Source organism: Hippoglossus hippoglossus, chromosome 16 (genome assembly GCF_009819705.1).
Source record: "Hippoglossus hippoglossus isolate fHipHip1 chromosome 16, fHipHip1.pri, whole genome shotgun sequence".
Classification (NCBI taxonomy): domain Eukaryota; kingdom Metazoa; phylum Chordata; class Actinopteri; order Pleuronectiformes; family Pleuronectidae; genus Hippoglossus; species Hippoglossus hippoglossus.
In genome coordinates, this window is record NC_047166.1 from 23,337,910 (window position 1) to 23,354,199 (window position 16,290).

Below are 16,290 nucleotides of genomic sequence, written 5' to 3' on the forward strand. Positions count from 1 at the left end.
GTTCAACCCTGGTTCATGCTACAACTACAGAATAGACACTTGGCACAGATGGAATTTTGTGACATGGGGGTTGCAGAAAATGTCTGGAAAATTGGGTCTTGACATTTTGTTGAGTTTTCTTTTCACATATGAAGAACGCACCAGGAGATTCTAGGGGTCAGACAAGTTCACACCAGCAGGAACATTTCCAGAGGGTTCAGGTATAAATTCTGCTGTGGAAATCACAGATTTTGGTTTACAGCACATTGACATTGGCCCTTATCACCAAAAGGGCCACTCGTCAGCGTCCACTCTCTCACTGGATATTATCCTGCTGTATTCTCACATGAACCTACTCTAACACTTTCCGAACACTTTACTATAGACATTTTTCTGGAACATTTCTGGAATACAGTGCATGTCTGAAAACAGCTTTAGTGGCAACCCACAGTGACGTCACTCATCGGTTTAAAACTTCGGATTCAGCGTTTTGTCCAGCGCCATTGTGGAAATTTGGAACTGGAAGTAACCATATTTGGAGGAGTGAGGGTTGAGCTTGAATCAGAGCTCGATGACACTGCACACACACCTACACCTGTGACCGGCACCCACTGGGCCATACTAGTCAATCGCAAATTAATCATGCCCCAATGCATACCGACCAGTGATTGAGAGCGTAGGAAAAGTTTACTGATGTTATATCAAGTGAGAAGCAGGGTCCTTTTCCCTATAGAAACTGACTTCTTTTAGCAAACAGTCACCCTCTGCTGGTCATTCGAGAGAATACAGGTTTCCAGCATTGGCTTCACCCTCCGGACCCGGAATCTACGTCAATCTTTATATTCAGTATGTGGAGAAAACCCAACACCTGTGACCCTGACTCATCATCTGTTCATCTACATCTGTAGCTCTGACAGTACCTGTGGGACTGTACGTGCTAAACATGAACTGTTACAATGAATTCACGGGCTTTACATAAAGGCTGTGGCTGTTTGTGTGTGTATATTGTGTATGTTCATATGTGAATCAATGTTTTGGGTCCTCGAAAGGAACCTTTCAATTCCCACGGATCCCAGTGGGTAATCCGCGCTCATGTAAAATCTTTCATTCACTGCTGATACAGTGGGTTTAGTTACAACTTCAGCTGTCACCTCTCCTTGAAAAGAATGAAACAAACTCCAGACAACTCTAGGAAAATAACATGTTTTGAGGATTGGTATGAGGACAATAAAGCTGCAGTCGCCTCTATTATGTTGAACACAATCATTACCAGCTTTAAAACATGTTGTTGTGTGTTCCCTGCGAGTACAGACAAGAAAAGCAAACAGGCTCCAGAATATGGACGACACATTGATTCAATGAGAAACACATGATGACTACAAAGTTTCTTACAGGTGCTATAAAGGAAAGTTACTGGTTCCCAGACTCTGCAAACTTTTCACAGACCCCCGGGAGTCTGCGGACCCCCATTTGAGAACCACTGCTGTGAAGGACACAATTAAGCACAACTGCTTAATTCACATTAGGGCTCTTCATTAGGGTTTTAACATTGATTTTGATTGACAGGAAATACGTCTTATCCATAGTACCAAACATGGTGTTAAGTTAAACATACAGTGTATCGTATGTACTGCATATTTACACTGATTTAGATTTTCTTTTAACTAAATCATATTTAGAACTGCACCTTATAATTTTTTTTAATTAGCTATTAATTGCTTGATTATGTTGAGGAAATAGTGAAGTAAATGCACACATAAGATGATATTGCCAAGATACAGAAAAATATAAAATGTTTATTTCAAGTTTCATAAACTTCATAAACTAAAATAAAATGTTTTTGCTTCATCACACACTTTCTTCTTTGGACCCTACATCCAACAAGAAGTGGCTGAAATCCAAGCAGGGAAATCCCTCTTTCTCTCTGACTGGACAGACAAAGATTCAGATTCATCCCCTCAGGCTGTGCACATATTCATCTTGATGTATTCATCGCTTCATAACTGCTGGATGACCTAACGGTGTCAAATTCCAATACACATTAGGCTGCATTTATTCTGTAAATTACAACCAAAATAATCCCTATCAGACAGAACACTAGTTAATGTATGTGAAGCAACAAATACAGGATGTTTTTAGGCCAATACAGATATTTGATGATATTAATTGACTTTATACAACTCATATTTGTTTAGTTGTAGTAATGAACTGGGGAGCACGATGGTGGACAGTCATGACACCGTTTCAACACATTTCTTTTTACGCCTGTACTGATAAAGCTGTGTTCAGCTAATATCAATATATCACCATATTGGTTGGGTTCTGATGCATCTATCTACTGTATCCATCAAAGTCAAAACGCTCCCCCCCGAATATTCTGCACAATCCATATGCAAATATTACTTGTGCATTTGATTAACTACATTAGTACAAATTGTATATATGGTTTTATGTTCTGATGCTAATTGTAAAATAAATAATAAATAAAACAAAACAAAAGCAGATAAATAGAAAATAAGTAGTTTTGTCTGTTTCAGGCTGGAGCAGTAATGTAAATACCAAATTGAGGTTCAGCAAAAAATCCTGTAAATCCAGTGTTGCCACATAAAACTGTCACGCTCTCTGATTTGCAACATCAGCTGCAGTAGTTGAGTGAAATCAGAAACATTAAAAGTATAACTATCCTTCAGTCTCTGAAATCTGACAACTGACAACTTCAGTCTCCTGACAGGCGCCGACAGACTCGGAATCCTGTGAATACTGAATCATGTGTTTGCTGCCGTGTGAGGAGTTTGACCCATGTGCAGCCACACCCTCAGTAATGTCCCCCCCCGCCTGCTCTCCACCTGTATCACTTTACCTCAGCTCGGCCACCTGTCCCCTTTCTCTCCTTTTCAGCTGCACTTCTGTTCAGTTATGCACAGCGAGTGTGTCTTACCTTTGCTCGAGCTGAAGGAGTCCATGCTGAACATTTACAGCTACGTCCACCGACCAAGTCCAAACGGCCACAGTCACTAACTCTCTCTCTTTGTTTGATATCAGTGCGTCTCGCCGGATCTTTGACTTTCTCTCCCTATCTGTGTTCCTTCTCCGCTCTCTCCCTTTCAAACACGTCACACTGTGTAGATCAACAGAATTACAAGTCCCCCCCACTCCTCCTTCTTTTTCACAGGTCAGAGCCGCCCTTCATAATAATAATACCTCTGTTAATGTGTGTATGTGTGTGTGTGTGTGTGTGTAGCATTGTAGTGTTTGAAAAAGAGCTAAAATTTCTGAGCAGCAACAAAAGCAAACAAGGGTAGAGTTGAACCGACACAAAGAACATGAGTGAAAGGATCAAATGCAATCCTGCAAAATCTCTTTGTGTCTTTGCTGCTGTGAAACATGAGATTAAAAATACTTGATAATTACAGTCACATTAGATTATTCATGAGGCTAAATGTGAGGGTTTCATGCAGCTTCAAGTGGAAGGAGAAAAAAAGGCATGTTCAAGGTCCAGTGTATCGTGAGATTGTGTCAGAGAAACGAACCAAGAGTCTCTTGTTCTGCAGAACAAAACAAAAAAAGTCTGGGTGACAAATTCAACAGAGACAGCAGTCTTTAGTGAGAAAAGAGTCCCACAGAGGAAGAGGGCTGCACTGGACTGGGGCCACTTCTGTCGTCTGAGCGAGTCTTTGTGCTGACACAGCCAGAATGTATGAGTTGGGGATTACTGTAAAAATTGGGTGGGTGTGTCTGCGTGGTGAAACAGTTTTCTATATGTGTGTAATCAGCCCATTAAACTCTGAAATTCATCATCAGGCTTGTGAGGTTTACATCAGTGCAGGTGGAGACATTCAAGTTTCTAAAAGTCTCACAATGCACAGTCAGTTATATCCTGTGGGATGTGTAAATACTCCCACTAGGCGGGTGTTTAACTGAGCTCCATTAAAAAAGGGTTAATGATTAACGTATAGTCTTAAATTGCAGCACAGCACAACACACATTAACCCAACCTGGAGATTTCAAGTAGACCCAGGGGAGAGAAGTGCAAATGGATCCTGAGGATAAAGATTCAGTTACGTTCTGTAAATATGGTAAATGGCAGAATTAAAAAAAAATATGGATACAAGTGAACTCTGGTCAAATAGCTGTGTAAGGAGAGGTCCTAGGTAAACTGGACACTGAAACTAAAATGATGATGCCTTTATTTGTCTTCTCTGAGTCTGATCGACCCACTAATCCTGCTTTTAAAACAAAAACAACATTACAGCACAGACACAGCATGAAAGTCATCATCTCTAAATTATTTCCTTTAACAATCAGTCTTGTGTAAATAGTGTCAGATATTTTGTTTTGTGTTGATATCACTAAGGAATCACCATGAGGCAACACTGTGATATTTGATCATTTAAAAATCTATTCTATTAATACCTATCTCCAACAAGATTATATTTCTTATTTTTTTCTATCATGAACTTTGATCATCTTTAAATCTGGGACTTTTAGCCTCAGAAACTCAAACTATGCACAAGAGTGTCTCGTTTGATTTCTGTCTGAATGTTTCCTCACATATTGAGAAACTTCCTGAATTTTCCATTCTTCGTATATGGCACTGCAAGCACCTTGAGTACATTTCCATGTATGTTTCAAATACTGTACAGTATAACAGGTAAATGTGTGTCAGGTCCATTAACTTGTAAGCACGTCCCTAGAGCCAGGCTGAAAATGAAGAGTCAGAGCTCCAAATGTTTTCCATCAGATCTTTTAATCCTTTTTTTTTTCCCCATTACATTGCACTGTTCGCTCTTTAATCTCAACCTGTTCTTTGAATCTTTCTACACTACACTGACACTAATGTCACCGTCAGCTTGTGGTGCTGCCCCCAAGTGGCCGAACAAATACAGTTCATACAGGTTTAAGAAACTCGGTATTGAGCCTCCTTAGCTACCACTTGAAGTGTCTGATAACTTGATAAATAAAAACAATCATCCACACCCCCCACTGCCTATGTGAACCTGATGGACACTCTGCACCCAAAGCCACAAGCTGACACCCAGATTTTCACCTTTTGACCGCAGTCAATACGAGCCACTGGGCTCCTTGACTTCTGTTTGGTCACGTTTTCCATGAGGGAGACACTAAGTGAAATCCAAGCTGCTCCTACTTTAATGCGAGGTCTTTCCCCTGGGCGTCACTCTCACCAAAAATAGTTCAACAACAGAGAGGGGAAACTACACATGATGCATTTTCCAGCAAGGCTGCAAGGATAAGGAATGTCCTGAATTGTGAACAAATTGCTTAAAGGCATTGTGGAGGGGGGTGTGAAACCAGATGTGTCAGTGACAAAGAGCTGATGTTCCAACGACAGAAAAACACTTTAGCATAAAATGAAACTGACCAATTATACAGTTTAATGTCTCAGAGAGATTCTGGATTCAGTGCTGATAAACCTCAGCTGTAACAAGCCTGACACATTATAAATAGCTGAGGAATGTGTTAGAATTCCCACATGGTTAAATACAAAGAAATGTTTGGAAAGAATGGACATGGAAACAATAACCGCAGACCACACAGAAGCACCTCCTCCGTTTGATGATAATCATAATATCCTCCTGTGCAGATCAACATTTTTTATCTCAAAACGAAACATTGCAAACATCTAATGTCAGACTGGTCACATTAAAAAAAAAGAGTAGGTGATAGTAACTCAATTCACCCTGATGACTGGTGTGGGTGGAGGTAGATACAGTAAATGCTGATGAATCAGATGCTATTAAAAGTCCCTTCCTCTCTATTAACGACCTGAAGATTGTTTTAAATCCCTTGATCTCTGCACGACTTGATTACTGCAAAGCCTTCCTTCCATTGTATTGAGTCTTATAAATAAAGTTGACCAATTTTTATGTGACACCATAGTTTCCTAAAAGTAACCATTTCATTTTCAGCAAATAGGGCAAAAATCGAATAAACGGGGGAGAAAATCCGCTTCATAGCTGGTGATAGTGAGCATTGGCTTTAGTTTGGCTACTGGCCCTTTTAAACAAAAGATTCCAGTTAGTTTGATGTCAGTGTTTTTCGAGTTGTTGCATTTGGGATAATTAAATTCAGCATTTCCTCACTTCATTGAAGAGTCGATCACTTCTGTTTCTGTTAAAGAGCTAAACTGCAAACAGTCCTGAATGCCTGTGGAACATTCTCTGCCTGAAACCTGTGCACATTCATTTATTCAAACTCATTGAGTTGATTCAATGACCTTCTCCACATCAGTGCAAAGTACCTTTTCCTCATGGTTCTGATTTACAACATAACAAACATTTACACAAGTAATAAATCCACTAAAGAAATCACTGAAAGTCTAAACTATCAGGGTTCAAAGAAACTATTTGGGTCCATGCTGGTCTTTTAGTGCTCATCACACCAGTAGCAGGAATAAACTAGAAATAACACACAACATCAGTAAGCCTCCGCCAACCACTGCTGTTTCTGTAGACATCAAAAAAAATGTCCAGACTCATATAAGGTCACTGTGACCTTTGACCACCAAAATCTATAGTTCATCCTTAAATCTGAGTGTTTGTACCAGCAAAGCATTCTTGAGGTAATGTGATCACGAGAATGGGAGGGATGGAAGGACGGCACGGACATACACAGGATGGACATATACGGGACGGACGGTAAATCCGAAAAAAGAATGCCAGCACAAGGCATTCCATTGCATTAACCTATCCACAAGTAGCACATCTCTGTGTCCATTCTCTTAAGATGTTTGCCATCAGATCATTATTTGCAAAGACATATAACCATGGATAGATCATTAGGACCAGGGGCCCTGGACACATTCTCTCCACAGACCCCACCCACTCATGTATATAGTACACAGGCAATGTATGTAGTCATAAAGAAACATATGCCACAGAGCAAATATCACTTTGAATTTATATTCATTATTTTGACAACTTGCGGACACTAGGATGACACCACAGCAGCAGTGTGGAGGAATGTTATGTTTTGTTTCTGTCGTTTTTTACGTTTGAAAAATTGGTCACCAGTTACTTCAGTTGTATTGGATTTGACTTTGGTTTACCCCTTAAAACACTGAAAGTGTTTTGTTCACTCAAACACTTCACTAACCCCTCCATCCGCATAGTGATGAGGAGATAATGAGTGAATTTTCTTTTTTCTCTGAACTACCCTTTAACTTGTTATTCTTAAGTAGCCAACAATCAGTGTGTGGTCAGAATGAATGAGTCATTTGTATGTGGTCACTTAAGCGACCTATCATACTTTAAATCAATTGTTGATCGTTCTTCCTTTTTGATGAAGAAATCCAAATAAATAAACCCAAGACAGAGAAGTGACTGCCTCTGAGGATTAGTCAATGAGTCACCTCCTGTCGGATTCAACATCTCATTTAAGAAACTAAAGTCTGGGACATGGGAAAATGTAACTGGGTTGGATTTTCCCATGAATGCAGACTGGAGAAAAGCACACACGGATGACCTGTAAAAGGACTACACACTCCAAGTTCAAGAGCCCTGCTGCCGATCATTCCTTCAACTTCAAGTTCAAGCTCAAGAGTCCACAAGGAGAAGTTCTTAGCAAAGCTGCAGAGACTCATAAACTGTCCTCCCAAATTTTAATCTTGTCCTTTTGTAAACTTGAGTCATGAGTCTCATCTCATTCCTCACATGCAGCTTCTTTCTGACCGTTTGTTCCCTTTTTTGGCCTTTTTCACAGCCAGCTGTCTCAGATCACAGTTGCATTACTGCAATACTCAACAAGCAAACATCCATTATAATCCAAATGAATGTGGCAGCACTGCAGCAAAGGTTTTATGCCTGAACACCATTTTCCGTTAAGGCAACTACAACTCCCCGAGTCTTCAAAAACCTCCTGCTATTTTTTCCTTCCTGTCTTTGTGCTTTTTGTTTCCTCAGTTGTTTCAGTGAAATCCAAGATGCGAGACATGGATCCAACATAGTAGCACTTACAGGAAACAGTCAGGAGAGTGAGCCGAGCAGTACATGTCCCAACAGTACCTGGAAATGGTGTCATCCACGGACTACTAGAGACCACTGGCCCTAAAACTGAAGGAGCAAGGATATACAGTAAAATAATAAAGTTATAAAAAGTTGCTATGGAATTCAGTGAAAGTCATAGAGCTTAAATATGTTCTCTGCAGGCTATTGAATTACCACAGCATTCACTTTGTTAAGAGACTGTTACTATAAACATACAAAGTCAGTGAGGAGAATATTGGCAACATCTATAGATCCTCACCCTACACTTTTGTGTTAATGCTTCAGTTGTTGTGTTGCAACAGGAAGAGGACACTGTTCTGCCAACACACGTGAAAGTAAGTTAGAGTAAATGATTGATGATGTTAATTAAGACTGAAAGCAAAGTAATAGATGAGCAGATCAGCATTATACATCATTCATGTCTTCACCAGCTGTTTGGCTACCAGCTACCAATCACATTCATACTAATGTGAGTGATAACGACTGAGGATAGAAAGAGATTTTAACAGAAAAAAAAACGAGCAATACCTTCACACTGACCAAATAAATTGCTGCTGGACAGAAAAGGGAATAATCCAGATCATTTCTTCTGCCAATTGCGCAATTAATTTATCAATAAAATTAGCAAATACGTGCTGGTTAGATTTTGTGGCTGAAACTGTCAGGATTTGTTATATCTCTGTCGTTGGTCTGGGATTTCTGATTATTGATCAGACAAAGTAAAACACAATTTGATCCCTTCAAGTTTCAGTAACTAGTGTGGTTCATTGTTTAGTATGTCTCATATTTTGTAGAGTAAACTAGTAGTTAACAGCCTGAGATTCGGGCTTGACCTCTTCATGGCTGTAATAGAAATGAAAGCTATCTGAGAAGAAAGACTGGGAGGGCACACAGAGAGAGAATACTGTATCTCCACCAGGTTGTGGATCTTTCATCAAGATCCACAATTTATTCTCTGAGTAATCAATGAAAATGTTGCACAGTGCCCTGTCTCAATCCGTCCAGCAGTTCTTGCATAATCTTGTTACCTAACAGACAGACAGACAAACGCAGAAGAAAACGTAACCTCCTTGGCGGAGGTAAGAATGTATTTTTTCAGAGAAGTGGCTTGCAGCTCTTTTCAATCATGGTCATCTTGAATCAGGATAGGTTATGTGAAAATGAAACACTTGTCCAAACCTATGAGATCTCATTCAAAAGGCATTACACTGTCTCGTGATCCAATGACGAGCAGAACTTGATGACTGGATGGAAAATAACTGCCCAGTGCAATGACATGATTCTGTACATTCACATGAAAGTCCTCTCTAACAAAACACACACACAAGTACACAGGCGTGTGTTCACTTCAGTAATGGTTACACATATTTCCACAGGCTTTTCTCTCCCTCTCATATACAGACACACAGCTCACAGCCCTGTGAGGTGCCACATTGCAAAGCAAACACACAGCGAGCAGGTAGTACCTCTCACTCTGTTGTAAAAATGAGTAACGCATTCTTCAATATCCCAAACTGTGGCGCCTCCTTATGTCTGGCAGCAAACGCAGGCCTCAAACTGTCCTGAATGCAAACAGTGTTCCCCCTGTAATCAGCAAACTGGTGATAATGGGAGCAGCCAGTTTGTCACTGGCACTGCTCATCATTCACATGAATGCACCATGACGGCAGCGCAGACAGACACTTCAAACAGTGACCTGTAAAAGTTGACACAGCAACATGCGATTACCGCAGCATAATATCTTCTATCGTCTACCAGATTTCATATGACTTTTCTTTTTCAGTTTAATCGTGAGACGTAAACAGCATCAATGCAAGGATGGTGTGAAAAACCCCAGCACACATCTCAATTCTTCTCTCAAAGGTTTGAGGTGAACGGGCACAAGATTGTTTTGGTTGTGAAAACATCCAAATGCAAATGTGGTTGACATTTACTGAGAATGCAATAACCTGGACTACCTGTCCTCTGTTTAACTTGCATCACTCCAGAGTTGATAAATAGCACAGTGTGTCACCTTTGCCATGGATTATCCTGGTCAGGAAACAGAGGTACAGCAGAGTATGACGAGAAGGAAGCCGAGTGTACGTAAGAGTGCTCTTCATGTGGGAAACGGGGTTACGGTGGCACAGAAACAGGGGAAGTGAAGGCAGGAAGACAAGCAAAGGGTCTGTGTGAGCCATAACTCCTCGAATCACAGGTCAGGGAATTCCCTGTTACTCTGATTAGGGAGCTGTGTGTGTGCATGACTGACAGTGGGGAAAGAAAACCCATTACCGCATACAGAAAGAAATCTATTATTGTTTTCAGGAATGCATAAAGGAAGAGGAGGGAGGCGCTGAACTCCGTCACGGTGCTCATTATATTTGAAAAACTAATTTTAGGCTTTATCTCAAGCTGTGGTGTTTCTGCAAGCTGACAAATGTGTTGAGAGAATTTCATTTATTTTCCAAATAAATGCACCAGAGGCACATTTACAAATCAAACAGCATCTCCTGCATCATGAAAATGATTTAATTCAAGAGAAGAGAGGAAGTTGCACACACTCGAAGACCTCACCCTGTTCCTAACTCGACTGTGTCACAGTTTTAGATTGAAAGGCAGAAAATGTATAAAGGTTTTTGACAGTGACATTGCTCTTATTTAGCAATGACGCCTATTTATCTTTACGATCAAGAGACTAGTGGGAATCAATAATGAGATGTAACAAAGTACATTTACTTCAATACTGTGCTTATGTACTTTTTTCACGTTTCTTTGGGGGTATTTTCACTTTTACACTAGTTACAGGTCATGTATTATGGGATTGAATTCCTCACCTCTGCTTGAGCGACATTAGAGGATTCCTGAAACATCGACATCAAATCCACTTGACTGAGAAAAACAGACAGGGTCTCCAATCTTTTCCTCACCTCCACAAAAGCTGTCTGTTAAACTATATTTGCCACAGGTCAGGTGCAGTGTGACAGTTGGATGCTCCCAATGCAAACAGGAGCTGTCTGTGGATATCGGTTAGGAGGTCCAACAGAGGAGGTCCTGTGGGGTTTTACATGGCTTCCCTCAAGGAGTGTAAGGGAGAATGAAATCAAGGGAGGAAATGGAGTGACACAGAGACACTGTAAATCTGATGCCTTCATGATACTGTACATGAACTGGCCTGTAACGCATAAACCGATGACAATACAATTTAAAAGATCTGATGGGTGAGCATCAAACTCTGAAGTGCTATCTACATATGTCGCTCAAATTCCTTGTCTGACTTTCACACATTGGTGAGATCCAATAAATGGTTTCCTATTAGTGTAACTGTGTGAAGACTCACACACACACGTCTCTAGAAAAACCAAAACGCAGACAGTGACACAGCTGTAATTATGTGAAGGTTCACGCTGTGACACTGATGAACCTGAGACGTTTGATTCATGTGATCATTTCTAACGTTCTGATCATAAATACCACCCAGCTTCTCCCACTATGATTAATCATGTGATTCTAAATCAAGCATGAGCTCACTTCCTGGGAAAAACAAGTGGGTGCTGGATGGCTGGGGTCTGAGTGTTGAGTCAGCGTGGTGTTCATTTATCAAGAAAATCAATGTGACCACCACAGCCCTACGCCATCATTCTACCCGACCACCACCCGTCTCCACCCTATAAGGTTGGGGAGTGGCATCATCTCACCATCAGATCACATTTTGTCTGGTCTTGGACCTTTTTGGTGACTTCATTTCTGAGTCTTGTGGGGCTGTATTAGATTCTTACTCCAATGCTAACTCCTTGGATTTTTACTCCAATGCTTTTTTTTATCTTCCTGCAGAGCTCGTAATAGTTGCCTGAAGGCCTTCGACACACTGTATATGGTTCTGCAAATATTGCACATTTGACTACTGTTGTGTAATCTTGGAATGTATACACACACACGTCTGTCTGCTTGTTTAGAGGCTGCTGAGAAATATGCCACCAGCACATACCAGTTACACCTATTAGACTTTACTAACACTGTTTAGAAACAATGGCCATCTTATCGTTTTCTTCATCACCCGTCATCATCATTACTATCAGTTTAAAGCTGCCTCCAGGTAGAGGCAGGTCACTCATCGAGAGTCTGACAACAGAAACTGGAACGGCACGCGTGCATAACTTGTTCTGAGAGGTCAAACCTGATGGGTCACATGCTGAAGAGATGCAACTATTGGAACATGCAGGGATATACAACAGAGAACAAATATGTAGACATCTTTGTTGTCAGTCATTCCATCTTTTCCCCTATTTTATGTGAAAACTTTGTGCTACAATTCAAACCACCTGTCACACACGTGCACACACACGCACACACACACACAGTAGAGCTGCCCCTTATTTCACCACTAACTACAGCTGAGGCAAGCTGATGTTCAGCTTTGCATTGAGGGTTTGCATGGCAAATATGAGGTCAGAGCGCACATCAGTCAAAAAGTGGGAGTTTCAGTCCTACTCAGTATTCGTCTCTGGTGACAGACAGTGACACAATGTTCTTTGACAACAGCTCAGAAGTAGGGGAGAGAAATCCAGCATGTAGATGAGAGGAGCACCCTCCCTCTCCGCTTTTATCTACAGTGGCTATACGCTTTAGAAAAGTCCCATTTTGAAATATAATACAGAAGCTGAGTTATCTGAAGCTTCCGCTGCTTCTCAAACAATAGCAGAGTCAGACACCCCTCCCTGTCTGCCAATAACACAATGGAATATCCACCCTCAATCTTTAGTGTCCGGCCTGAGTCTTTTTCATGTAAATCCAAACACAACTCTGTAATTCTGTGAATTAAAATCAGGAATGAAATACCTTTCAGAGAAGTTATCTCTTGTTGGATTGACCTGCAGCTGTCCATTGTGTCTTTCTGGCCTCCTTGTGAAGAATGATGTCAGTGAATGCTGTAAGTATTGATGAGGATTCAGAAGTGTCCTTCCTGTCTGGCACAGCTGATGACAGAGCTGATGCTCTCTCTGAGCTGATCCCTGTGTTTGAACTTTTAGCCAATCAAAGTCTTTTCTGTCCCTGTTTCGTCCTGTCTCTGCCACTGCAGGTCTGCTGAGCAGGACGCTGCTGCTCTGTTTTGGTCCCTGTCATACACCATGTGTACAAACACACACACACTTACTGTGACACGCTGTGAAACACTGTCTGTCACACAACCACACACACACAAACATTTTGTGTGCCGGAATTTACTCAGTGCAAAGCTCCTCCCTTGTCCCCTCCTCTTCTTCCTCCACCTCCTCTTTCACAAAAAACAGGATTCTCAGTCTGTCACTGCACCTTGAACTCAGCCAATCATTAAGTCAAACATCTACCTGCTTTTCCACAAACCAGCCAATCACAACAGAGAGTAAGAGTGGATTAGCTGTCAATTAGGAAGGAGTTTGTAGAAGATACAGTTAAATAGAAAGCAGTGGGTGGAAGCAAGATTTATTGATTAGTTGAGCAAAAGACAGCAGAAAAGAGTGTGTGTGTGTGTGTGTGTGTGTGTGTGTGTGTGTGTGTGTGTGTGTGTGTGTGTGTGTGTGTGTGTGTGTGCGCGCGCACTTATACTTATATATTTGTGAGGACCATTTTGAGCATAGACCTAGGGCATAGACCTTACAGAGTGTGTGTGTGTGTGTGTGTGTGTTCGTGCGCATGCATGCATGCGTGTGTGTGGGTGTGTTCAGTCAGACCACACCCTGCTATTATTTTCCAGGATGAGCCTCCTGCTCAAACAGACCAACCACAAACATATGGAGAGATACAACAACTCTCTCTCTCTCTCTCTCTCTCTAAGTCCTAACCAAACTTGCTTAATGCTAATTACATGTTTACCAGCTGTGAAGATATGACCACATAATCACATAATGATATTTTTAGTCCCAGTAGTAAGAGATAAAACAAGACGTTGCAGCTATAATACAAAAGATATCCAGCAGGGGTTTTGAATGATGCTCAAAATTATAGTCAGTCCTATGCATGTAAAGATTATGGTGCAAAGAGACATAGGGCGATTCGTTGAAAACATAATTTAGTGCACTACAATTTCCTTGTATTACTGTACATATACATAAATATAATATTTTTGTCCCAGTAATATGTAACTTTACATCAGCAGAAAAACAAGAAACAATATTTAAACAAATAAATATGTAGTTTATCTATGATCTCCAGGATGACCCATCCTTGTGTGACATCATACGATGACACAGTTTATCTGAACGTTCCAACACTGAACTGAACACTGAAATAAGTTATAAACACAGGATTGACATATTATCACCTAATAGTTGATATATGACAAACGTGAAAATGTGAAATTGTGGTTTCACAAACCCACGAAGCATTTTACAGGCGGCCTCATGAATTTAAGTTAAATGGTCGCAACACTTCTTGCTTTGTTTTGTTCTCCACCTTCTGCGAGGGAAATATCTGGTTCATTATCTGAAAACTGCTCCACTATGTGCACCTGTCAATTGCTAACTCTGCCTGTCAGCCATCTGGTGCTGCTAGTATACAGTTTGTTTATTATAGATTTTTTTCTGAGAATAGGTGGGGCTAGAAGGGAGGATGATTAAACCAAAGTAGCTTGCCCAAGATAAAAACAATGATCCAACATATTCTGAAAAGCTCAGATCAGCTGAGGGGCACTGTTAACTATCACGATGCTGAGGAAAACAGAGGAACAAGAAAAATGTAGAACTATAGCAAACATCTTAAAATCCCCTCAGCTGAGAGTCTCTGTGGCTCAAACACAAACTTCCTGCAGCTACTTCACCCCAATGTAAAACAGTCAAAGCATGGTTTTCTTAAAATCCTCTGACAAGCTTTTGAAACTGAGACAAACTCCAACAATCATTGCCTCTAGTGAGCAAATTCCAAACTGTCCATAGTAAATAAATTAGTTCCTTTGTACTGAGTGTCTGGAAGAATTAAACGGTGAACATTCACATCATTCCTCATCATCACCATGGAAGCCCTGCTTGGACCTTGAAGCACAGGCTGCAGTAAAGCCACAGGAAATGAATTAAACTGTACCAAATCAAAATGGAACACAATACATGATGGCAAATCAATGCTTCCACTAATAATCTGTTAGCCACCGTCTCGGCTCAGACAGCAGGGAGTCTTACAGCAGAGCTATTATTTGATTCATCGCTCGTATGGCCTCTTGTACATAATGAAGGACGTCTGGAGGAAACGACTGGGAGCTTTTTTGGCAGCAGGCAAAATGGAAGTCTAGCTGTTCTGCAATTCAATCATGTGTGTGTGTGTGTGTGTGTGTGTGTGTGTGTGTGTGTGTGTGTGTGTGTGTGTGTGTGTGTGTGTGTGTGTGTGTGTGTGTATACTGTAAGCCTGTGTGTGCTTTTGAGAAGGAGGTTTCGATGAAAGGCTTTTGGAAGTAGATGCAGCAGCCGTCTCTGAGTTCACCCTGCGGACTGTTTTTGTGTGTGTGTTAAGTTTTGTTACAGCTCGCTATGCCTGACATCAGTGGCCAACTGGATGTGCGCCCATCTTTCTCTTTCCATTCCTTGTCACTGTGACATGTTCCATTAGCGACACTTTCTAACCAGACAATGGAGTAAAGGGATGTTTATACTAAATTTGTTATTAAGAATCAGCAGCACAAGTACTTTCAACACTCATCAATGTGAATGTTGTTTCTTCTGTGCTTTGAAGATGAGCAGAAATAACTCAATTATGCATTAAATAGAAACCAAATTTATGAATTAACAACATATACTACAGCCTAAACAAAAACGTAACCAATGAAATAGAAAACTATGGAAAAATCAACAATAACTATTTTTATCAATGAATACAAAAATAAAAAAAATATGAACAATGCAGGAATGACGTGATAATTTGTTTCAATTATATTTAATGACCTGGATAAATCTGCATGATCACACTTTCATGCTCTTGACATGCTACATAAGGCTCAACATTACCTCCCTGCCAGTACTGTTAGCAACACGTTTGATAAGAACTGTGAACTGTTAAGCTGCAGCGTGTTTGTTCTAAATATAAATTAAAGACTTATCAGGTCTCTTATCAGATCAAGAAATGAGCAGTGTGTGTTGCTGACAAGCCTCCAGTTTATTCGCTCAGTGATTAACCATTTCTGTCGTGCTGTGGCAGATTTGCAAACACCACACACCTTAAAACATGGCCTGTAGCTGCACATGCAATCACAGATAACGCCTCTAATTGCAGGAGCAAAGGGAGGGATGGAAATCTAATAGAGAGACTTAATTGCTGCAAGCACTAAAAAACCTGTGAGTAAGCTGTATCTGATGTGGAGCCAAAT

General features: G+C 40.7%; 1 protein-coding gene across 10 annotated transcripts in view; it reads right to left on the reverse strand.

Annotated features, from left to right (window-relative positions):
- plecb (plectin b) overlaps positions 1 to 16,290 on the reverse strand; it is a 130,545-nt gene that overhangs the window by 81,723 nt on the left and 32,532 nt on the right. For 2 of the 10 annotated variants that reach the window (XM_034611711.1, XM_034611707.1), the window contains exon 1: positions 12,801 to 12,987. The exons of 6 other annotated variants lie outside the window; for them this stretch is intronic. In XM_034611711.1, coding sequence (XP_034467602.1) covers positions 12,801 to 12,846 — 46 coding nt within the window. In that variant the 5' untranslated portion in view covers positions 12,847 to 12,987. Of the gene's footprint in view, positions 1 to 2,917; positions 3,070 to 12,800; positions 12,988 to 16,290 lie in introns of those variants that run through there. 2 more of the 10 variants (XM_034611712.1, XM_034611710.1) reach the window with 1 other exon arrangement.